Source organism: Symphalangus syndactylus, chromosome 12, assembly GCF_028878055.3.
Source record: "Symphalangus syndactylus isolate Jambi chromosome 12, NHGRI_mSymSyn1-v2.1_pri, whole genome shotgun sequence".
Classification (NCBI taxonomy): Eukaryota; Metazoa; Chordata; class Mammalia; order Primates; family Hylobatidae; genus Symphalangus; species Symphalangus syndactylus.
The window spans coordinates 40,264,007-40,289,640 of record NC_072441.2 but is presented as its reverse complement, the minus strand read 5'-3'; the positions used below and the strand labels follow the sequence as shown (position 1 = coordinate 40,289,640).

The 25,634-nt window shown below is 38.8% G+C and overlaps 1 protein-coding gene across 1 annotated transcript in view; it reads right to left on the bottom strand.

Moving 5' to 3' along the window:
- Window positions 1-5,949: 5,949 nt before the first annotated feature.
- CLCA2 (chloride channel accessory 2) overlaps window positions 5,950-25,634 on the bottom strand; it is a 31,960-nt gene continuing 12,275 nt past the window's right edge. Inside the window, exons 7-14 of the mRNA XM_063624267.1 lie at window positions 22,385-22,615; window positions 21,177-21,354; window positions 19,959-20,065; window positions 17,495-17,719; window positions 14,743-15,013; window positions 11,797-11,967; window positions 8,924-9,157; window positions 5,950-7,443 (exon numbers count right to left, since the gene is read on the bottom strand). Of these exons, the coding sequence (XP_063480337.1) occupies window positions 7,001-7,443; window positions 8,924-9,157; window positions 11,797-11,967; window positions 14,743-15,013; window positions 17,495-17,719; window positions 19,959-20,065; window positions 21,177-21,354; window positions 22,385-22,615 (1,860 nt within the window). The 3' untranslated portion in view covers window positions 5,950-7,000. The remainder of the gene's footprint in view (window positions 7,444-8,923; window positions 9,158-11,796; window positions 11,968-14,742; window positions 15,014-17,494; window positions 17,720-19,958; window positions 20,066-21,176; window positions 21,355-22,384; window positions 22,616-25,634) is intronic.

Genomic DNA, 25,634 nt, shown 5'->3' with positions numbered 1-25,634 from the left:
GTGACACAATCTCTGCTCACTTCAACCTCCACCTCCCGGTTTCAAGTGATTCTTGTGTCTCAACCTACCGAGTAGCTGAGATTACAGGTCCACGCCTCCATGCCTGGTAAATTTTTGTATTTTTTGTAGAGATGGGGTTTTGCCGTGTTGTCCAGGCTGGTCTTGAACTACCTGCCCCAAGTGATTTGCCTGCCTCAGCCTCTCAAACTGGTGGGATTACAAACTGTTTTCTCATTTTCATTGTGAGTTCTTTCTTCACATATGAGTTATGTGGAAATACGTTGCTTAATTTCCAGACATTTGGGGATTCTCTAGTGATTTATTTTTGATTTCTAATTTAATTTCCCTGTAGTATTAATATGTACTATTATAAATATTATATATATACATATATATATATATATATACACTAATATATTATATTCCTCTTTCGCCTGTCTCATAATCTGTTTTGCCAGGATGGTAGACAAGCTTCTGAACTCTGTTAGAGGGTGGGCAATCATTCTGTGATTCTCTCCATGTGCACATTATAAATTTGTATGCCATTTTTCCAACTAATCTGCCTTTTGTGAGTTGATTTTTCAGCCAAGCTTCAGAGGGCAATGGGGATGTTTTGAGAGAGAAGGAAGACACCAGTCAAGCAGGCAGTTAGGGTGGGTCTTTCGTTGAATTCTTTCAAACAAAAGAACAACCGGCAGACATAGATAAGGGAGCTTGCACAGAGGCGCTTGCCTAAGACATGCCCACAACTGCACAGATAAAAAAGGCTACACAGGTGACTTACCCAGACATGCCTGCAATGGAAAATTCTGTCCACTAACACATGTGCAGTAAGAGGAACAAAGCAATATGGAGTAACTCAAGCTAAGGGCCCACATGCACACTAGGAGGACAGGGTGGAGCTACCAGAAATTCATGCCTTATGCAGATGAGACACCCAGCCCTCATTGGTTTCTTATAAAAGCCTGTGCATTCAAAAATGGCAATCTTCTTCTGGGGCCCCTCTCCACAGTACCCTCTCCACCTTTTATCTTCTTCATTTTCTTGCTTCTTTCCTATGTTGGTGTGAAGTAAGATCATGCTAATTTAAAACATACTCCTTTTAGATGTTTGTTCTTTTATATTGCTTTTGCTACACAGAGCTAGGGAAATAGAAAGTAATTGCCCACTGTACTGGATAGCTTCCTCCTTCCTGGGTCCTTGAGGCAACAGTTGTCAGAAAGCAGCTTTTTGATAAGACTCAGCAGCTTGTAGCTGAGAGGGACTGGGAAATAAAGTGGCCACCATCTGGGTCACTCTCCACCCATTTCGGGAACCATCTTGCTGATAAGAGCTACTCATTCTAAGGGCAGGAGGGATGTTTGGACCAAGGCATGGCTTTTGATCTTTGGGAGCAAGCTCTAATCACCTCCATGCCTGTGTGTCTATGTCTTTGTGTGTTTCTCTATCACTGTGTACTCTTTGATGTGTCCCTTTCATACCTTACTTCACCTCTCTTTTTTGTGCCGGATCTGCGCATTAAACTTCCTGTAATATATACATACACAAGAAATCGGATTTTTCTTTCTTTCAGAGCCTGCTACTCATCTGACTTCCCTCTGCCTCTGCTTCCTGTTTCCCTGCATTTTGCATTTGCAGATCTTAACACATAATGCAGCATCCACCCAACTTTATATACATTCCATCTTTATTTTTCATGAGTTGGGTTTTCTGCCAGTCTTATACATCCAATCCTCCATTATAGATCATCTTAATTTTGTTTTAAATGTATTCTTTCTTCTCTTTTGTCTTATCAGCTTTATTTAGATCTGGTTCATACTCTTGCCCTGTTTTTCCCTTCAATAAGGCCACTTTTTCTTTTCTTTGTGTAGCAAATATCCTTGCCTCTTTCTCTTCCTCCTTAGAAAGCAAGGTTTCTCAGCCTCAACATTATTGACATTTTTGGCTGAATAATTCTTTGTTGTAGGGGTGTTAGAGTAGGTAGCTAGGCAGACATGAGTAGGACTGGAGACAGACTCCCCACCCTCCACCAGGAATGTCAGGCAGCCATCAGGTGATGGTCAGGCAGTTGTTAAACTGTCTCTCTAAAATAATAATTGGTTGCAGCCAGCACCAGGAAAAGAAGGTCGTTTCCCAATAGATAGAAAACACCTGAAGCTGGCGATTAGCAGCTTCCCAGTAAAATCTCAGGAATTGGGCAGGTGGGCTCAAGAATGTGCACTAAGAGGCAAAATGGTGGAGTTTAACTGGTATATGACCTTCCTCTAGGAACACTCGACTGGTAAGGAAAAAAATGCCTAAAATGAACATGCACACAACTTTAGTAAACATACTGTGCATGCTCCCCTCCCAAGTGCTGGCAGGCCACTGCGAATGCGGACAGCCTGCCCCAAGAAAAAAACCAAGGGAGGAGAGATGCAAACCCCGGAACCATGCCAATGTATAAAACCCTAAGTCAAAGGTCAAAGAGGGCACTTGGATCTCTCAAGTTGCCCACTTGGCCCTCTTTCAAGTGTACTTTCTGTTCCCACTCTAAAGCTTTTTAATAAACTCTTACTCCTGCTCAAAAACTTGCCTCAGTCTCTCACTCTACCTTATGCCCCTTGGTCAAATTCTTTCCTTCAAGGGGGCCAGAATTGAGTTGCTGCAGACCCATGTGGATTAACTGCTGCTAACAGGGGCTGTCCTGTGCATTGTAGGATGTTTAGCATATTTTTATTTTAGATATTTTTATTTTATGTATTATTTTTGAGACAGGGTCTCACTCTGTCATCCAGGCTGAGTACAGTAGCACGAACATAGCTCACTGCAGCTTTGACCCGCTAGGCTCAAGTGATTCTCCTGCCTCAGCATCCCATGTAGTTGGGACTACCGGCATGTGCCACAACACCTAATTTTTTTGATTTTTTTAGAGATGGGATCGCATTTTGTTGCCCCAGCAGGCCTCCAATTCCTGGGCTCAAGCAATCCTCCCACCTAGGCCTCCCAAAGTGCTAGGATTATAGGTGTGAGCCACCATACCTGGCCTCAATTCTCTATTTTTAATGGGTGCTAAAAGAGTTACAATATGCGTTCTTAATTTATCCCAGTCTACTCTGAATTAATATTATACCACTTTATGTATAATGAGAGTACCCTTCGATAATTCCGTTTGCCACCTTTATGTTCATTCTGCCCTTATTATCTTATATCTTACTTCTTGTTATTAATACCACAATATATTGCTTTTATTTCTGCTATAGTTAATTGTTTTTTAAAGGAATTGGGTAAGGCAAACCAACAGCATAGATACTTACCTACCTATTTATAATTTCTTTCTTTATTTTTTTTTGAGATGGAATCTCACTCTGTCTCCCAGGCTAGAGTGCAGTGGTACTATCTCAGCTCACTGCAACCTCCGCCTCCCAGGTTCAAGTGATTCTTCTACCTCAGCCTCTTGAGTAGCTGGGATTACAGGCACTTGCCACCATGCCCAGCTATTTTTGTATTTTTAGTAGAGACAGGTTTTCACCATGTTGGCCAGCCTGGTCTGGAACTCCTGACCTCAGGTGATCCACCCACCTAGGCCTCCCAAAGTGCCAGGATTACAGGCATAAGCCACCGTGCCCAACCTATAATTTCCAAAAACCCTTCAATGCTATAGATCTGTTTTTCCATCAGACATCATTTTCCTTCAGCCTAAAGAAATTTCTTTGGTATTTCTTGCTGGCAAAAATTAGCTTCTACTTATCTACATTTTGAAAGACATTTTTGCTTGAAATCATTCTATGTTGACAGATTTTCTTTAGCACTTTAAAATGCTATTTTATTATCTTGTGGCCTCAGTTGTTTCTGATGAGTAGTCAGTCATCCTTCCTATGATACGCCTAGGTGTTTTCTTTGTATAGATCCTATTTTAGGCTCACTTGAACATCTAAGATCTGTGGATTGATAGTTTAAATCAAATTTGGGTTTTTTTTTTTTCAGATTGAGAGGATGCAGGTTTGGGGACTTTCCTCTTTGTGGTTGCTTCTTTTTGGGATTCCCTTCCTCAATTTCCAACTAATCTGACACCCAGATTGCTTACTTCTGACTTGTCAACCTGGAATGATGGCTACTTTCTGATTGAGCTCTATCCAGATGTTCTGAGCAAACTAGGGAGATCCTTTGGGGAAAAATTTGGTTAAATGTGGATCCCACCTCTATTTATTCTCCCCTTTTAAGGGTCATATCTCCTTCAGTTTCTCCTTGCTTTTGTCAGGATCCATTGCTTAAATAATTGTGTCTACATTTTTTTCCAGAATTATAATTGTTATTTATAAGAGGATTAGTTTGATATGAGCAGCTTCACCATCAGTGTCACATTAAGTTTTAAATGTAAGATATATCTAGGGGTTAACTCTTCTAAGAATAATTGCATTGTAATAAAAGATAAAGCATACACAATTTTTTTTGGTAGACTTTTTGCTATTAACATGCAAGTACAAAGGTACTTTTGGGACAGTCAGTAGTGTCCACATAAACAGTGACCTGCTCAGTGCGTAGGCTAGATCAGCAGCTCTTAAAAATTCCCCATCCCCTCCTTTTGTCTCTCTTCCATTGAGATTTAATCTTCCTCTACTATCCCTAAAAGAAGAGGGCAAAAAATGGGGAGGATGCTCTCTTCACTTTCCAGAACAAATTTCTATCCACTACATAACAATGACTATTCTGGAATTTGAAAATAATATCTGCCCATATTGCTTAATTCCATAGACTTCTCTTCCCTCTCTCAGACAGCTGTGCGTCTAACCCACAGTCTTCCTCCTCTTTCAATCTTGGGTCAAATTGTTAATGATGTCACGTGTATTGACATCATGGTATTCCACTAGTGACCAGCGAGCACATCATAGTTTTTCATTCTTTTTGGCCAAATGCCTTATTGTTTCTATTTTTTTTTATCAGGTATTCAGAATCAACAGGGTCTTTACTGTGACTCTGTTCTATTGATTGCTGGAATCTCTAAATCTGTGTTTTCCTACATTTACTACATCTTTCTTCTTTTTAATATTTTCACTCCTTACAACCACTGAACACTGTTTACCCTACACACTTCATGAGATCACTCTTTCTATACTGTTATATTTGTTTGTTACTTTAAGATCATTAGAACCCCTTAATTTTGCCTCTTATACTCACTAATTTCTGGACTTAAGTCCATTTGTTCCATTCCTGTACCCACAAAATGGAAGACAAACAACAACAACATCAACAACAAAACCCACCAGGTTTCTTTAAAGCTAGATCTGCTGTCCTGCTAACTTATCATGAAACAGTTAAATATCTGTAGGTAGAAACCCTGGCATCTCCCACACCTTCTTAAATAGGAGTAAAGGAGTAGTCTGAGAACCTGGCTCTACCTCTAATATAGCTTTGCCATTAACCAGTATAAAACTTTGAATTACTCACCCAACCCTGCATTTTCCTGTCTGTAAAATGAGGAAAATATTCGAGAACTTGAAACCCACTACAATCCGTCTCTTGTGTTTCACTAGCCCAGTTTGAAACTAGACAGAAGCAAATTCCATGCTAGCAAGTATAATAGCGATAGAGGGAGGAAGGATTGACTGCCAGCTAGGAATTGAGCTGCAAGGGTCTTGAAGCTTTCCTCTGTGAAAATGTAGGTACCGTGAGACTTAGAAAGTAACAGGCCAGACACTGGATCAGTATAAACTACAAGGAGGTGGCCTGGGTAGAGAGATTTGCTGGTTGTTTTTCTCCCCAGCACTGGTCTGAGTCTCTCACTTACGGCTTCATGCTGTCTCTTTCTTCCTGTCCCAGTTCCCCACGTTTCCCTTTCCACCACCCTAAACATAATCTCATTTTTATTCTTAATTGGTCCTGGTTATAAAACTACGATATAGTCTACATTATTATATATATTCTTCAATAAAGTTTTAAACTCTTTAATTAAAAAGGCAAATGATTTTATTGTTCAATAATCTTTTTAAAAAATAAGAGGAAATAGTAAAATTAAAGATGAAAGATGATTTTTATTTCCTTTTGACCTCTATATCCCCCTTCCCCTGCCCTTGGTAAGTAACTCTTGATGAAGAAAGGATTAAAGGCTCTTATTTAACCAAAAAACAGAGCCAGCTAATCATTTCCAAAGGTTAGTATCCTTCTTTGGTTTAATTGAATAAAACTACATGTTTTTATATGTATTAAAACAAACTCAGAATAACGTCTTATCTTCCTTAGTTAAGGCATTATAAGGGCTATAACTATCAACCAATAATAACCAAGGCAGTAACTTAGAAAGCTGCTTTGATAGGAGTAGAAACTTACAAACAAATAAATTCAATAGACCTTTGTCATAAAACTGGTATGAAGAGACAAGTGTAATACCCATATTTTTAAAGATTACCTCTTAAAGTGAAAAAAGATCTCTGAGCATTAGCAGTGAGATGTCATCTGTAATATATATAACAAAATAGCAAGAGGTAAAGAGCTTTGCAATAGGGGCTTCATATATAAAATATAGCATGATCTTCAGTTGTAAACAAGCAACCTGTTCTGCACAGATAAGGAGAAAAGAAAAATTAATCGAAGTAACTAAATGATTGCTTCACATAGACAGTTATAATGCAGACCTACCCTACTTTTCTCTACTTGGGGCTATTTTTCCACCTCAATAAAACAAACTTTTCTTGACACTGGTCTGACTTTACCCTTCCCTTTGCCTTTAAAGACATTACTTTAAAGAATAATTTCTATTATTTGTTCATAGCCAAAGTCTAAGGGTTTTCTAATCTTCCCCCAAAAAGAATTTGTTGATCTACCATGTAAAAATCTTATCTGTATTGTAAAAAACTCATTGCATTTTAATACAGTTTTTGATCTACCATGTAAAAATCTTATCTGTATTGTACAAAAACTCAATGCATTTTAATACAGTTTTGATGTTGACTTTGTTAGTATGTTTTTGTAGTCGAAGGCCATGGGTCTTATATCTAAGAAGGAAGATGCTTTGTATATTTGTTTATAATAATTTTGTTCCATTATCTTTCTTGTCTGCTCTCTTTTTCCTGTTTAAAGTATGATGTGTCACAACTATAATCAGGCAAATGATTCCTATCAAACCCATTGCTGTTAAAACTCCTTTCAATATAAGATAATCTCTGGCAGGTACAGGATCAGAATTGGGAGAAATAAACAGAGATGCCCGGGCAATGTTAGATATAGCAGACTTTAAGGAGTTCCTATCCATTGCTCGTATTGCAACATAAATGCTGTGGCTTTCATGTGTTTCTCCATTTGGCTGATGTTCAGGTCCATTTGTGGAAATTTGGGGTGAGAACGTAAATATCTCCCTGATGCCAGCTTGCTGAGGATTTCGCTTTGATGTATTTACTAAAATAGCATTGTTAAAGTCATCTTTGATCTTCTGTAGACTTTTACTCATTCTTATTTCATAGCTTGTAGCTGAAATTAAAAAATATAAATAGGAAAATTAAGTCACTTTGAGTATATTTTCTAATTTATTAGAAATTACTAATGAGAACAGCAACAAAAAATCAAAATATTTAGAAATAAACATAACAAGAAATATGAATACAAGCAAAACTTTAAAACACTATGCAAGGACTCATTAAAATCTGAGGACTTTTTTTTTTTGAAAAGCAAGATTCAACATAAAAGATGTTATTTTTTCCTAAGTCATTTTGTAAATGTTATGTGATTTTTTTGTTTTTGTTTTTGTTTTGTTTTGTTTGAGATGGAGTCTTGCTCTGTTGTCCAGGCTGGAGTGCAGTGGCGCCATCTCGGCTCACTGTAACCTATGACTTCCAGGTTCAAGCGATTCTCCTACCTCAGCCTCCCAAGTAGCTGGGATTACAGGCATGCACCACCATGCCCGGCTTATTTTTGTATTTTTAGTAGAGACAGGGTTTCCCCATGTTGGCCAGGCTGGTCTCGAACTCCTGACCTCAGGTGATCCACCTGCCTCGGCCTCCCAAAGTGCTGGGATTTCAGGCGTGAGCCACTGTGCCTGGTCTGTTATGTGATTTTATTTAAAATGCCTCATTTCTGTTTTATCTAGTCAAGTTTATTGTAAATTCATATGGAAATTAAGCAATCAAAAATGAGCATATAAAGTCTAAAAAATAGCAATATGGAAGGACTAACCCTACCAGATATACAAATGCTATAATACCTCAGTAATTAAAATGCTGTGGTACTTACTGATGCATGAATAGACACATCAAAAAATAGGCCAAAACACATTCAGAAGTTTAGTATATGATAAAGGTGGAATTCAAATTAATGGGGAAAAAATACAATTTCTGAATAAATGGTGTTGTGAAAATTGGGTAAAAAATTTGGAAAAAGACGATGGAGGCAGAAGCCTCAAAGTTAACATAAGCCTTAGAAAAGGGAAAGTAGAAAAAGGTACTCCGTCAATGTTTACCCAAGCGAGAATAAGAAAGCCCTGAATCAGGGGACTGGTCCCAGGCTTCCTAGCAAAAATAATGGCCAGAAGTAGGAAACAAAAATGCACCAAGGTTTGCATGAGTTATGCAAAAAAATTCCCCGAAGCCTACTGATAAATACATGAATACATATTTACTACCCAACTTCCAGAAAACGAATCACTTCCAGTACTGGGAAGCACATGCTCTGTAGTGCAGAGCCCATTTCTACTGAACAGACACCCATAACACGTGATGTTTATGCTTCTAGTCAAGGTTTCTGAGTGATTAGTATCAGTGAGTTAGCCAGGGCCTCCTCAGTCCAGGGGCAGGCAACACACTGTCCTTCTGGGACTCCAGGATTTAAAGCCTGATCAGCAACTCAGAGCTTTTCACAACAATCCTCTGTACCTTTTTCAGTTCTACTAGCCCCTGACCTAGTTATTAGAAATGCTGTCTTATGGAAAAATAGGTAATGAAATGAGCGAACCTACCCTGGCCTTGATCAAAGTCTTCTCCAGGTGCTGTCCAAGATAGGATCAATTCCTCTTCTACTTTTACAGCTTCCAGGTCAATAATTTTGCATGGTGGAAACACATCAGGGTGGGGGCCAGCTGGAACTCCCTGCACTGAAAAGGAGCCTCCTGAGCTGACTCGGCTAAAGCCCCACTTTTGCTCCTCCTCATTTCTGCCTACTGATTTCCTTGGAGCATTCATCTGAATATTACCTGAGACAAAAAAGAAAAAAAAAGGCAAAATGACAAATTACAAAGCTTCTGAATAGCTTGTTCTCGACACAGTGAGACTTCCTTAAACCTTTTTTTCTTTACTACATCTTTAGAATAACTGAGTGTATTTGTACAATACTTTGATCACTAATTCATCCATTTATTCACTCAGTAAATCTTTATTTTATTTTATTTTATTTTATTTTAATTTAATTTTGAGACAGAGTCTTACTCTGCTGTCCAGGCTGGAGTGCAGTGGTGTAATCTTGGCTCACTGCAACCTCCGCCTCCCAGGTTCAAGCAATTCTCCTGCCTCAGCCTCCCGAGTAGCTGGTATTACAGGTGCCCATGCCCAGCTAATTTTTGTATTTTTAGTAGAGACGGGGTTTCATCATGTTGGCTAGGCTGGTCTCGAACTCCTGACCTCATGATCCGCCCACCTTGGCCTCCCAAAGTGCTAGGATTACAGGGGTGAGCCACTGCACCCGGCCTCAGTAAATACTTATGGAGGGCATATGCTGTGCCAATAATTACAGACAAAACAGTATCCCTCATGGAATTTATAGTCATGTTAATCATATTAATAAACATATATTTACAAAGTATGATAAGTGTAAGAAGGAAAGAAGACAGGATGCTATGAAAGAAAATAATGTGGGTCTATAATTTAGCGTGGTATCAAAGAGGTAACATTGAAAGACTTCCTAAAGATTGAGTAGGAACTGTCCAGGTAAAGAAGAGAGGAAAGAACATTCTAGGTGGAGGGAACAGCAAACCCTGAGATAAAAAGAGGTTTCAAGTTAGAAAAGCTAAATTAAAAGCAAGGAGAGTCGTTTGAGATGAGGTAGGAGAGAAGTTTACACAGGACCTCATGGTCCAAAGTGGTTTTAGATTTTAATGTTACATGCTGTAGGGAAGCAGGGAAGTGACAAAATTGTATTTGCTTTCTAATAGGACACTCTGGCTGCTTGGTGTAGAATGAATTAAAGCACAGCAAGCAACAAGGTGGCCACTTAGCCATTCAATAGTCCAGATGAGAGAAGATAGCAGCTTGGGATGGGAGATGGTGTGGAGAGGAGGGCAAGAAAGAGGCAGTTCAAGATGTCTTCTGCAGATGTCAAGCAAAAGCTGGTGATGGATATGAATACAGAATGGTGAAGAAAAGAAACATGGTTTAAAATGAAAAAAAAAAAAAAAAGCTTCCAGGTTCCTAAAATGATCAAGCTGGGAGGAGAAGCAGGGTAAGGAGAAAAAGAACAAAAATTAAATTACGAAGTTTGTGATTCCTGTAAAACATCTAATTCAAGATGTTAATGAGCCATTTAGATCTGGATTTTAAGTTTAAAAAAGGGATTTTAGCTAAATTTAATAATTTTAAATTTATGAATTTGGAGGTTATACACAGATGTTATTAAAGGCATATGGATTAATGAGATTAACTAATAATAATTATTACTATAATGATAAGTAGTATTTTTTGAGCACCTTCTATGTGCCAGGCACTTTTCTAAGGCCTTACGTGTATCAGATATTTAATTTTCCCATCAAGGCTATGAAAAGGGTACAATTATTACCCTTATTTTTTTAGATGATGAAACTGAGACACACAGAAGCTAAGTCACTTGCCCAAAGTCACACGGCAAGTAAATGGAGGAGCTGGGTTTCAAAACCAGGCAATGTGGCTCCAGATGGTAAAGTAAGAAGGTTCAGACTCAGCCAACATTTAGAGGCCTGGTAGAAAAGGAGGAGCTGGAAAAAGGGCCTGATAAAGAATTCCAGAAAATAAGAGGTAATCAGGAGAGTGAGGTATCATAGAAACCAGGAAATGGCAAAGGAGGGATCAACTGGCTGTGTTTGATACTGGTGAGGTCAGGAAGAATGAGCACTGAAAAGTAAACAAAAAGTATAGAATCATGTTATGGAATAGTCCAAATGATTAGTTACAACTTCTAAAATACATGAATAATATTTATAAAGAATCTGCATTTTTGGAAATACAAATGCTCAGAAGTCTTTTTTGAGATTGTTTTCAAAGACTATAGCATGATATATTTCTGTTGGTCTATTATGCTTTAACCACCACTTCCTATCAGGAACTATTATAATGGTGTTAAAAAGATAACTATCTTCCATTTATTTTGCACTTTTTTCTTGAAGAAAAGCAAAACATCTTCAGGAATCACTTAGTTGTCTGTAACATCCAAGCTCATATTTATTTAGGAACTCATTTCCTGTGTGGACTGTTCGGGCTGTTGGCCTCCTTCTTTCAACTGCTAATAACTTTTTGCCTCTTTCTCTTGCCTAAACCTCTATAGAGGAAACACAGAAGCAGGAATGGAGAAAACCCAGTAAATCTCTTTATCTATTAGTAATTCTGATGAAACAAGAAAGAGGTCAACATAATGACTAAAATGAAGTTAGGTATAATCTGTGGGCATTACCTATTGCCTTCCTGTTACCCCCCTACCATGAATCACTGAGGATTGAAGAAACAGTCAACAAATTATGTATGGACTTAAGCGTAAAGGGTTTTGAAATTCTCTCTTTCTCTCACTCCCTGCCACCCCAGTACACACATACCCATCAGAGATACGTACATGAAATGATGTTACTCAAATAACAGTGCTAATGGTTCTTACCGTTTGCTGTGTAACCTGGTACATACATAGCATGACTCCCTGGAATTGAGTGGGCTAGGGTGCTTATGCTGGGAAAGTGATTGACATGCACTTTCAAGCTATATCTACCATTTACAGCAAAGGAGAAAAAATACCGCGAGTAAATTCCATCATTTTTTATAATATCAGCACCTGTATATATAAAAAACACAGTGTCAACACTTGTTGTCATAGTAGATTACTAATATTTAAGTCATTAAAAATGAGATTTAATCCCCTTATTCTTTCTATATAAGATATATTATCATGCTCTTATCTACTTTTTACATTCTCAGGTAATAAAAAGTCCAATGGGTCCATAATTTCTCCCTGTAATTTCTTACCTCAGAAAAATGATTTTCTAAAGGTGAATAAGTTGTACCATGCTAATAAAACATTTAATTATCACCTTTAACATTCTTGTACTTATCATTGAAAATAATACTAGTTTTTTCTAGAAATCAGCACATTCTTCAAGTTGCTTATAGTCATTGACCCTTTTGAGATATGAATAAAAGCCATTTTGTCCCTAGGAAATAAATATATATGCACATATACACATTTTCATACAGTTTCAAGGGTTTATGAATGCCCTTGAAGTCACTTGATTAAGGACTTTTAGTAAATAAAAACTTTGGTTAGTTTATAAAATAGTGTGAAATTACTTAATTTCCTCATTAGAGGGTATCTGGAACTGTTTTTCTAGATTCTAGGGGACTTGATGACCTGGAGTGTGACAGAATTTGGTAGCATCTACTGTGCCTTGCTTCAGGGGGCATTCCAAAAGGTTAGCCAGGGATGTACTTCCTTCCTTTTGCATTGATCTTCAGAGAGCAGTTCAATTCCAAGCCAAATTCATGACTCAATGGCAGGAAGGCCTAGACCCCAGGGCAGCAGAGGGAAGTCCAGCTGAGCCCAAGTACAGATCACTTTTGCCATTCAAGTACAGGTGGCCATATTGGGCAAGCAGCTTGTCCTCTATCCTAGAGGTCAATTCAGTTTTCATACCACACACACAGCCCTGCATAGCAGCAGTGTATCATTGCTAAAGTGTCCCCAGAATCTCCCTCTTCCCCACTGCAAAGGCAGGGCTCCTTAATATAAGAAAAGCAGGAGTATATTTAAATGAAATAAGAAGTGCTAAACATTTTATTATCAAGATAGATTTAGAACTCTTTTTTGTCTGTTGTAAGAAATCAAATCTTGGTATTTAGTGGTTTAATGATTAATAAGGTTTATCTTCGTTGAGAAATTACAAAGGAAAATCTCTCCACATTAAAGTCACCAGTGTCACCTCTTTAATAACTGAGGCAGAAAGAAATGGGGAAAGAACATTGGCTTGGGAGATAGAGGAATTGGTTTGAAGGCCTGCATCTGTCACTTAGTAGCTATGAGGCTTCATGTCTCTGAGCCTGTTTTCTCATCTATAAAATGGAGATAACTTATCTTGCAGGGTTGTTGTGATGATTATTTGAGAGTATGCATGAAAAAGTACATTTTAAATTGTAAATCATTTCAGAGGTATAAGTTTTATTATAGTTCATTTACTGAGCAAATAAATACTGCTTCCATTATAAAAGTAAGTATTAAACAACTATGTACATGCGTGTTAAGGATTGATTGGAGGGGAAACAATTTACATTTTTATGCCTGAGCAGTATTTTTTATTGTTTCTTTTTTTAGGGCATACATTTAGATATCAAACAAATAAAATAGTTCCAGGGAATAATATAAAAGCCTATTGAGCTGAATCAGATGATTTTCCCTAGGAGAGTAGGCTCTGTTCTCCAGGCCCGCCCACAGGGTGGGGCAAGAGAGAAACATTCTGCAAAAGTACATTTTTGGACCATAAACAAAAAATGAAATGATGGATAAGCCATCAGAGCATGAGAAGTTCATCTGGATCCAATCCAACAGGCAAAACAAGAAGACTTCTCTGCTATCCCCCTGAGGTGGACTTGAACCAAAACCCTTTGAATGAATTTTGTTTTCCTGCACATCATACATGATTGCCATGGCAAGATACTGATGGGCTACCAAACTTAAGACTCTTGAAAAAAGATTAACTTTGAAACAACAAAAGAATATAATTTTGTTAGTAGATTAAACACTTCGGGCTGCCAACAGAGGCAGGTCTACTGCCGTTCTAAGAATGTAATTTAGGAAAATAACCAAATAGGAAAGATGGAACAACAAAGGAATTTGTTTTTCAAAGGAGCTCAAGTGCTGCTGTTTACCTGGCTGGATCCTGTATCATCTATAATGTATGATGACGAGGCTCTGAACGCTGTATGTGCAGAATGAGAGCTTTTCTCTATTCTGATTCCACTAGGCTTGCAGGCTGGGTCTTTTTGGGACCAAATTACACATGTAAAAGGCATTGGCTGTGCTAGAACTGAGCTGTGCCCTCTCTTTAACCCAGCCTCTTGGGTCTAGGGTCATCTTATAGGTCACAAGTTCAGTTTCCAGTTTTTTCTTCGTAACTGGGGTCCAAAGGGAAAAAGTGGGTTCGCTGTCACTGCACCTCCCTTCTGATTTTCATTTGCTATTTTAACAGTCCAATCTGATTACTTCAGTGAGTAATAAAGCTAGTGACTCTTAGAGGAATATAAGTATGTCATAAGGACATAGAAGCCTGCTCCTGTATGACCTCAGCAAGTGGAAGCCAGGACCAAGTTGTCCAGCAGCTGCCTCCCACCCTTTGCTCAAACATAGACACTATGAGGAGTCTCACGAGGACTCTCTTTTTCCATGTTAACCTGTAGCTATTCAGTATATCAGTGACTCTATGAGAATTTGAGAATATTGTAAGATTAAAAAAATAATTGAACTGAAGGAATCTTACAGATAAACTTAATATTGATACTACCGCATCATATCACAATGGCCGCTGAGAACATGATAAAATGTCATGACATTCTTTGTTACCTGCTCCATCATCAAGAAGTCTCAGCCTAACAGGATCTCCAGTCTCTGGCTCAATTATGGCAGTGACAGTGGCATTAAGAATGGGATAAAATCCCTGTTTCACATTGGCATAAATCGTCACAGGATGGGGAAAATGGAGGCTGTCTCTTTCCACAAAGGCTTCCACAGTGGCTGGGGGCACAGCTGAGTTGGAGGCGCGAGAGGTCACTGTCACTTTCAGGGCTTGCAGAGAATGGTGGGTATTGTTCAGGGTGTAAGTCCAGTGCCCAGGCTGTAAAACAAGTCTTATTGTTTTGGAAAGTGTGAAAAAAAATCAACCCTAATTTTAAAGCATACATCAAACCTTCTGGAGAATTTTGCTCTTGTTTTGTTGATGTTGCACTTTTTAAAATACTACAGAAAGATGCCAGGAAAAGTAGCATTGGTTAAGGGATGAATAAATTTGTATTTACATGGCTTTCATAGCATAAGTCACCTTTATTTCTAGGTAATTCTTTAGGGAATTACACCTCGAATTTATTTGGAGTGAGGGAGGATACATCTTGATTCCCATTCCCCAAAAAGGAGTTTAAATGTTTTTCATTTCTTTTTGTAACTGAGAAAATTACATCAAATTAAGTGGACCATTGTAATTTATGCAGACACCGTGGACTAAAAAGGCAACAATATCCTTCATTCACTCCACTTCCCACAAAACTCCACACAGAAATCTCAATCAACAAAAACCACATACACTATTAGGGACCAAGAAAAGGACCTACTATTTTTAGTAGGTCAGGATTATACAATATCTAATTTGAGTAATTTGTAGAAATACTGCTAAACACTACTCTTGCCTTTCTGCCTGGGAAAAACCTACAAAAGAAAATCTGAAAGAAAAAGACTAAAATTACAATATGGCAGAAATTCATCCTTTTGATTAAGCTAACATATATTGCATTTTCTTGACTCCTGCTGCTGCTCCTTATCAAACCCCCAGAAGTAACAAGTGAAACACAACAAATCAGAAGGAAGAACAGAAAAGCAAGGGGTTGAAGTGTAACTCAGGATGGAGAGTTCAGATGCACCACACCCTAGCCATCTTTCTTCACTGGGATTCATGAGCTTCACCATTTTCCATTAAGTCATGATTCAAGCACCAAGCTTTTTTGTTTTTGTTTTTTTGAATCATAACATTAGTGACAGATGCATGGCAGGAACTTCCACATCAAAAAGTTCTCTGAGTGTAATAAATGTTTTGATACAGGGCATCTAATCCAGACCAAGAGATCAGGCAAGGGGAGCAAGAAGTAGGTAAAGTGTCCCTGGCCCTTATACCCAGGTGTGAAAAGAACATGATGAATTTGGAGAAAAGTTCAATAGGAGCAGAGCATCGAAGAAGTTAAGAGAGAAGCTTGGGTAGAAGCCAAAACATGAAGGGTCTGGTATGTAAGAGTTACCACTTGGATTTTATTCTGAAACCACCAAGGAGGTTTTCAACAAAAGACAGACTAATTTGTGCTTCAGAAGGATCACTTTGATAGAGGTAAAGAATGGACTGGAGGGATGGCAGTTCAGAGTCAAGGACGCTAGTTAAGGGACTGTCAAGAGGGTGGCGGGAGCGGTGACTCATGCCTGCAATCCCAGCACGTTAGGAGGCAGAAGCAGGCAGATCACTCAAGGTCAGGAGTTTGAGACCAGCCTGGCCAACATGGCGAAACCTCATCTCTACCAAAAAATACAAAAATTAGCCAGGCATGGTGGCAAGTGCCTGTAGTCCCAGCTACTCGGGAGGCTGAGGCAGGAGAATCGCTTGAACCTGAGAGGTGAAGGTTGCAGTGAGCTGAGATCCTGCCACTGCACTCCAGCCTGGGTGACAGAGCGAGACTCCGTCTCAACAACAACAACAACAACAACAAAAGTGGGGGGTGGGGCATCATGTGAGGAGGCACTGAATTCAGGCAGTGCAAGAGTGAATCTGATTAACTTACAATTCTCATTAGAACCATTAGTGGTTCCCTTTCACTTTCAGGATTCAAGGCCCTGTTCACTTTACTGTTGTGCAAAGCCCTTGCTAGTACAGCTCCTGTTTATCTGTCTAGCCTCACTACTCCCCTCTCCTTCCTTTGCCTACATCCCTAATTTATAGATTACCCTACTCTATTGAACTACTCTAGTTCTATGAACAGCCATGTTCTTTTTATCTGAGTCTTTCTATGTGCTGTTTCCTCTGCCCACAATATCATACCCACCTTATATTTCCATTTTGATGTCTTTGCTTCCAGGAAGCATTCTTCTTCCCACCCTCTTGTATGTTCTGACAGTACCCTGTTCATACTCTTACTATGGCATTTTATTGTAAAGTACCTGGAACAAGACCCAGCACACCCAGTAGATGCTAAAAACCACATGCATTGCATGTATTCATATTATAAATTCTAAGTAGAGATTTTTTTCTAAGCATATAGAAAAGTGTGTTTGTATGGATTATGTAAAGAAATATGTAGGCTAGAAAAAACATTAATTGTAATACTAGTGGAAATACTAATTTTCAGTGTTGAAGTATTTGGTATCTAATATATAAAACTGGGAATATACCTTAGTTATTCCTCTTAAATTTTTAGTATTCACAAAATGGCCTTATAAATTTAAAGTAAACTTTTGATATATTAAAACAAGATTTTCTTTACACAATGCATTTAATCATGTGATTCAACTGAAAATCATAAATTTGGCTGAATGTTGTCCTTAGGAACAAGCTCACAACACCTACCTTAGCTGTTCCTGGAATCCAAAGACTAGCTGTCCGAAAAGTTAGATTGGTGATAAAGTTATCTGTGTAGTATTTTCGTCCATCAGGATCGAATAACATAATCTCAGGAGGACCACTGGTCTGCCACGTAACTAGAAACGTAGTGTCGTTGCCCACAGTGTTATCCACAGTCACTGTGTTTTTCAATTGACGGTGAGGTTTAACATTTTCACCTGTACTTTCAAGCTGTTAAAGAGAAGATATATATGAGTTTCTGGTGTATGCACAATCATTCCATCTTTTTCTTTTTTAACAAACAACAATGAATTGGCAAAAACAAAAATAATTTAATTCTGACAGGTACTATAATTATACATTATTTTTCATATAAAAATTCTTTGCAAGGCAAAATATTGCATGTTATTTAAGTCCAGTAGGTATAAAACATTTTGTTGTAGTTAATGCAAGTGTCATTTCATTATTCTTTATTAAGAGATGTTAGCTGTCCTCATATTATCTCTTATCCAAACCAACATTGGCCTCAGATCAGCAATTACAATAACAAGCTTTTAAAAATTTTCATTTGTGAATATGCTTAAATTTTATTAATTTGTATATAATCTGTCCAGATCCTTTTATATATTTCGATAAGAAATAAAAACTTGGGTTTTGGCATGGTTTTGCGACATTAAAAAATTATTTAGGCCGGGCACAGTGGCTCATGCCTGTAATCCCAGCACTTTGGGAGGCCGAGGCAGGTGGATTGCCTGAGGTCAGGAGTTTGAGACTAGTCTGGCCAACATGGTGAAAGCCTCTCTGTACTAAAAACACAAAAAAATTAGCCGGGTGTGGTGGCATGTGCCTGTAATCCCAGCTACTTGGGAAGCTGAGGCAGGGAAATTGCTTGAACCAAGGAGGTGGAGGTAGCAATGAGCCGAGATCGCGCCACTGCACTCCAGCCTGGGAGAAGAGCAAGACTCCATCTCAAAAAAAAAAAAAAAAAAAATTATTTAGCCATTCACAATAAGCCATGTGTGTGCACACGCATGTGTAACATGTACAGAGTACAAACGTATGCCTGGCCCTGTGCTAAAGGCTTCACAATCTCACTTGATCCTTATAAAAATCCTCTGTGATAAATACTATTATTACCCACATTTTAGAGATGAGAAGAGTAGGCTTAGAGAAGTAATTTGCTGATGGCACATACCAAGGGAGTGGAACCATGATAAAACCCAGTGGGCCTGACACCAGAGACCCTGCATTTAATCACTGCGTATTTCCAATGGATACAAGTCTCTAAATAACTTTGAAAATTTACATTTATTAAATAAGCACATTAGTAATGCTTCGTTAAATTGCTCAAACCTGCAAAGCATGTAAAATTATATTGGTGGATAACAGCAAAGACATTGTGAATTGTTTGTTCAAAGGAATTTAAGAAATATTTATGGATTGCTGACGGCTGGGCCACATGCTATGCTGGGCCCTGGGCTGTTGAAGATTTACATGTAGTTCCCACCTCAGTCCAGTGGAGCTAATGACTCCAACAGCTTGTGGGGAGGGGGACAAGTTTGGGAACGTTAAGGCTTATGTGATCCCATATGAGTAATATTTTGTTAAATTTGTTTTTTACTTCTTTAAACATTTGTTTTTATTCCATATTGTTGCAGAGGAAGTCACAGGGCATAAAGATTGAGCATTATCAGAAGAGCCAATTGTAGCCTAATATGTACTAGATATTGTCATTTATAATTCACATTTTTACTTCTTATTATGGAATTGTGTTTATTGCCTTCACTGTGTAAATATAATCTTCATGTTAAATAGACAGGCTGCATTGATCACATCCAGCCATTAACTTGGCAGGTACACTTGCCATCTGTGAGGAAACTATAGATGAAATTTTGTTTAAAATATTATTCAGTTATGTCCAAAATAGCTTTAAAGTACTTTGGAAAGAAAAAAATGGCCCTATGAAAAGGACTTAACTAGAAGAAGCTTTGGTGAGCAAAATCATGTAAGTTGTGGTAGTCAAAGAGATATTTAGATATTTGTGGTAGAATTTAATGAAATAGTTGATACCCCTTATACAAGGAAGAGCTTCGAAGATGTTGAAGAAGCAAAAATAAGATGAATTCTGATTGACAGAAAGTTACTATAACACTAAAACTAAATTCACAGTTCCTTATTTTTCTTCTGCACCTTGCCTCTGCCACACCCCCATCTGCACTTTCAGCCACAAGAAAGGAGCAAGCTGCACTCACAGACTTTGAAAAGCTGAGGTGGCAATTGTGGTAAATGGCTCCTAGGGCTGAAAGCCTGGCTCTGGTGATGCCAAGCAGCCTTTTAAAAGCCTTCCATACACAGCTGTTACATATTTAAGTAAGGTTAATGAAGCACCTAGCACAATTCGTTGATTTCTCTTGTTTCCTTCTTCCTTCCCACTCCCCACCTGGAAATATAACATTGAGAACATTCTGACCTGAATACGTTGCTGGAAAATGTCTCCAGTTCCAGAGGAAATTCTACTGAAAGCATCAATCATGCTATTGGAGTTTGATATATCTGGGACAAAGAACTTTAAACCTCCTGAAATACATGATAGGGATGTTCACTATTAAAATGGGTAAAATAAAAGAAAAATAAAAGTTAAGCCTTTTCCAACAAGCTTTCTTTGCATTAGAGCGTTTGTTTTGGGGAAATGGCAGCTGTGCTTGACTTGCTTTGCCTGACATCCTATACAACCACATGGTAAGTGGCCCTAGGCCAGTGGTTTCAGCTATTCTATTCATGACTGTATTGCCAGGGCCTAGAACTTCTGTACAGTACATAAGAACTCAATAAATATTTATTGAATAGTCTTCAGATTAAGGTAATTTTAAGATAATTTAGGTTAACTGCTATTTACATCCCTATATGTTTACAGTTATATTCTGAAAACATTGCTTTTAAAGATAATTCAATAAAACCTTTCGTTTGTCAGATCAGCATGCCCATTTTTTATTGAATAAGGAATATAAGATAAAATTATTCTGTGCCTTATTTAGTATAAAAGGATATGTATCTTAAAACACTGTGTGTGTCCCTATTATAGAAGTTAGTGCATTTAATCTTTTTTCTGTTTTGAGATGGGGTCTCGCTCTGTCACCCAGGCTGGAGTGCAGTAGTGTGATCTCAGGTCACTGCAACCTCTGCCTCCTGAGTTCTAGTGATTCTCCTGTCTCAGCCTCCCGAGTAGCTGGGAGTATAGGGACCCACCACTATGCTCGGCTAATTTTTGTATTTTTAGTAGAAGTGGGGTTTTACCATGTTGGCCAGGCTGGTCTCAAACTCCTGACCTCAAGTGATCTGCCCACCTCAGCCTCCCAAAGTGCTGGGATTACAGGTGTGAGCCACCATGCCCGGCCACAAAGCATTTAATCTTAAACATATGTTTTAGCTCCATGATTATGCATGCTCAGACTGGCTTAACACAGAATTATAAAATATTATTTTTTGGATGTATATAGTTGGAACCCTTAGGGAAAATGTAAAAAAAAAATCAGCAAAATTTTGACAGATTTTAGCAATATGTGTGTGCGTTTTTTAAAAACAGTTTCTATATTTTCAATTAAGCCATATAATGAGTTTCACAGTTATGTCTTGGATAGTCAAGTTAAAGGGAAATGCTCCAAAAGATATGTTTTTAAACGTTTATTACCTGTAAGACGTGATAATTCCTCCAGATTTGGGGCTGCAGTTGAACCCAGGGCAATGGAGTGAATTGTTGAACCACTGCTGAACACAGTGGGTAGGCAATTGCCAAGAAGCTTATCATCTCCACTGGTCACTAATATCATCACAGAGCCATAAGCTTTTCCATTCAGTTTTTCAACCACCTGAACATAGAGAATTAGTCACTTGGAAGGAAGTGTAGTTCAAATTGTTTTATTGAGCAAAAGGATTCACTCTCATCAAAATTCCCACTATAGCTCCTACACCCCAAGCTCATCTCCACTCAAGTTTTACCTCACCCCATCACAGCACTTGTCACCCTACATTCCACTGCCAGTTTGCTTGTGAGCAGGGACTTTTCCTGCTTGAATCATAAAGATGTCCCCATAGTTTAGAACTGTATCCATCATAGAGGATGTGGAATACATTACTGTGTGAGAGGCTTGCCTCTGAGATCCAGCAAGTGACCAACAAGAGGGCCTACAGCAGTGGTTCTCAGTCTTGGCTACATGTTAGAATCAAATGTGGAGACTTAAACAATTTTAATTGTCAGGTCACATCCCAGATCAATTAAATCAGAATCTCTGGGGGTTAGACTCACGCGTTGGTATTCTTTTTGATCCCCAGGTGATTTCAATAGATAGCCAAGGTTTAGACTATGGGCAGCAACAACCATAGCTGATGTGTCTTGTTTGCTATCAGATAAGCATCCCAGATGTGAATGCAAACTTGTGTTGATTTAAATAAACTCTGTCATTCCTGAAACACAATTCTGGCCTTAATTGGTTCTGATATGCGTGAAGTCTAGAATGACTATAGACAGAAGCTAGACATGCTGATTTTGACAAGAAAATTGAAAGGTAAAAATGGCCCAGAATGGCTAGGAACAGTCTAGAAAATGCCCAGATGTTGTTTAGGTCCTCTAGTCTTGTCTATTGTATTCATTTATTTTCTCATTCTGTCAACAAGCATTTATTAAGCAACTATTGTATGCTATGTACTTTGCTAGGCACAAGGAGTACAGTGGTGAATAAGGCATGGTTCCCGACTTTAAAGATAATCCATCATTACTTTCATAGTTGAGGCTGTTTTGACCACCCTGTAACAGACTGCCCCTCATCAGAGGAAACCTCGTATACCAGATGAGGGAAAGGAAAATGACGGTGATCCAAGGCTTAGGATGCTCTACTGTACCTCAAATCCTTTCTTAAGCCCTGAACAAATGCTGACTTCTGTTTTAGCTGATACAGTGGTGGGCAGATATGAAACCAGCAACTTTCGATCATCATTGCTGTTAATTTGGTGTAGCTGGGCTCTGATCTCTCCTTTGCTGTCGAAACTGGCAATGCCCACGAAGGTATGAATTTCAACCATCTGCATCAAATAAAATTCTGCGGCTTGTTGTAGCTGAAGGAGTCTGTCAGCCTATGTCCCAAACAGGAAAAAACAAAATGGCAACATTTGATTGGTAGACAAAAGTATGATGAAGTAACTCAATTAGCAAACATCTCTGCTAATTCTTTAGAGACGTTGGATCATAATTTTTTGAGCTTTAAAGAGTAACATAATATTAGAATATTGTTTGATTAATTGCAGGCTCAAAAATGCATGCTTTCAGGGAAGAGGGAGTGGCTTGGGACTCTGCCCCCAACAAGATGTTCATAATTTACCACTCTCTGTTTCTCATCATCCCCACTATTTCACTCCAACCTAGAATTCAAAGATTCATGAACCCAGCTGAGACGAGATTTGTAAGTGCTGTTTTAAAAATGCAGTCCAGGTAAAAGGAAACATTGCAAAGAGACCTTTGCTCGAGAGGAGTGGCAGTCAGAGGACCCATGATCTGCCCTGGCACTACCCTCTGCTATTGTGGTCACCTTAGGCTAGGTACTTCATCTGTAGAGTGAGGATGATAGCTTTCTTGTTTATGAAATTAGAATTGCTGTGAGGATCAAGTGAGATACATATATGGCAGTACAGTTATATCATGAAGGGCTAACCAGGTGTAAAGTAATATTACTGACCAGTTTTGGGCAGATGATGCTATTGATTAATTCACTAGGGTAACTTGTTTTGAAAAGTATGGGAAAAGAGAGGAGCAGCAAGCTGAGTTTCAATGACCACCCACTCAGGGATGACCCTGATCTCTATCTCCAACTCAAGCATCTTCCTGGGTGGATCTAGACCTGCATTTCACACTTCTTAGGACACAGGTTTCTGGCTTAACTAGTAGGGAGTGATGATTTGATGACCATGAAGATGGCAACTCTACCCTTTGAATTCAAATACTGTTTCTCTTACAATATTGGGAGGTAAGTTGTAAAGGGGGTAAAACAAGGACTTAGAACTCTGCCTTCAACTTTTGCTAATTACGTGATCATAGTAAAATTACTTTTTTTTTTAGCTTCAGTTTTCTCATCTGCAAAATGGATACTGAGTAAGCACTCACGATAGAATAGCTATTGCCATCTTCATGGTCATCAGATCATCACTCCCAATCTTGATCTCTACTCCCAGCTAGCTAAGCCAGCAACCCAGGACTCTCTTACCATTTCTGTTACCAGCCTCCATATTCTTGAACAGGTCCCATCGACTCAATATCTTAAATTTCTCTCAAATCCATACCTATGTCTCTATCCCATTCGCCACCTCTCAGATCTACCCAGTGTTAGTTATAGTCATACAAATGAATGCCCTTCCCTTGAACAAATCCTTTTTTTTTGGCCTCTTGGCCACTGCACACACTTTTCCGTTCCCACAAATGTCCTCCTTTCTTCTCTTTCCTTACATCACCCAACCTAGCAAGCACCTAGTTGAATCCTTCAAGATTCAACTCCAAATTGATTCTCTCAGTGAAATCTTCCTTGACCACTTTCTTCTACAGCACCGGGTGCCGCCTCTTCAGTGCTCACATAGTAACTCACATCTCTGTGGAGCCTGGTCACATTGTATTGTATCTATTCACATGTGTGTGTCCTGTGTCCCTCATTAGCTGTAAGCATTTCAAAGTAGAGGCACTGTTCTTGTCATCTCCATATCCCTCAGGCCAGTGCAGTGTAGGCATCTGATAATGAATGGCAATAATGGTTCAATGACGTTGTTGGCAGGAAAAGGGAGGAAAGTTTGGTTTGCCATGAGTTTGTTACTTTGGGCTTATCTCTCTTCTACGTATTTCAGATGGTACTCTCAAGTACCTTCATCTTTCCTCTTCGTTCCATCATTCTTGCTCAATACAGGCTGATAGCCAATATAAATTACTCTGAGACCATGTTTAAGAAAAGCATGCCACTGGGCATGTTGGCTCATGCCTGTAATCCGAGCACTTTGGGAGGCCAAGGCGGGTGGATCACCTGAGGTCGGGAGTTCGAGACCAGCCTGACCAACCATGGAGAAACCCCGTCTCTACTTAAAATACAAAATTAGCCAGGTGTGGTGGCACATGCCTGTAATCCCAGCTACTAGGGAAGATGAGGCAGGAGAATGACTTGAACCTGGGAGGCGGAGGTTGCGGTGAGCTGAGATCGCACCATTGTACTCCAGCCTGGGCAATAAGAGCAAAACTCCATCTCAAAAGAAACCAAAAAAAACAAAAAAAAATGCCCTAGTCAACTGCACATAGGCAACATAACACAATTGTTCAAATGCTGGCTATATTAGTGGAGTTTTTAGTTTTTCAGATATCGGCCGAAAAGGCAAGTATTCCAAGACTATTGATCCACAAAGCACAAGGGGATAAATTCTCTCCTTGGACAAGTACTGTTAAAATAAACAGCTACCATTTATTATTTATTTTGAACTAAAAATTTCATATTATCTCATTTACTCCCCTCTCAATAACCCTATGAAGTAGACAGTGGTATGCTGGTAAATGTTTAATAACAGTTTTCTGATGAAGAATAAAAGAAAGGAAGGGAAAAAGGGAGGTAGGGAGGGAAGGAGGAAGGCAGGCAGGAAGGCAGGCAGGCCTGATTCGTAGCAACTGCCAGTTTCTACGGGGTAAATACTCTTCCATGTGTGAAACCATGGTTGATTTCCTGCTGTCAATGTGACATCACTGAGTGCACAGTTGGGATGAAATTGTAGTAGCACATCCATACACATGCAATAGACCAGAAATAACCTCAAGAATTTAGCTCAGGGATCAGCAGAAGTTTTCTGTGAAGGGCCAGATAGTAAATATTTTAGGCTTTGCTGGCCATAAGTTCTCTGTTGCAACTCCCCAGCTCTGCTACTGTAGCAATAAAGTATCCATAGATAATATGTTGACAAATGAGCATTGCTATATTCCAATAAAATTATTATTTGTGGGCACTGAAATTTGAATTTCATATAATTTTCACATGTCATGAAAAAGCCTCTTGTTTTTTTTAACCATTTAAAATGTAAACCCATCCTTATTTTGTGAGCCATGCAAAACACGTAGTGGGACATAGTTTGCTGACCC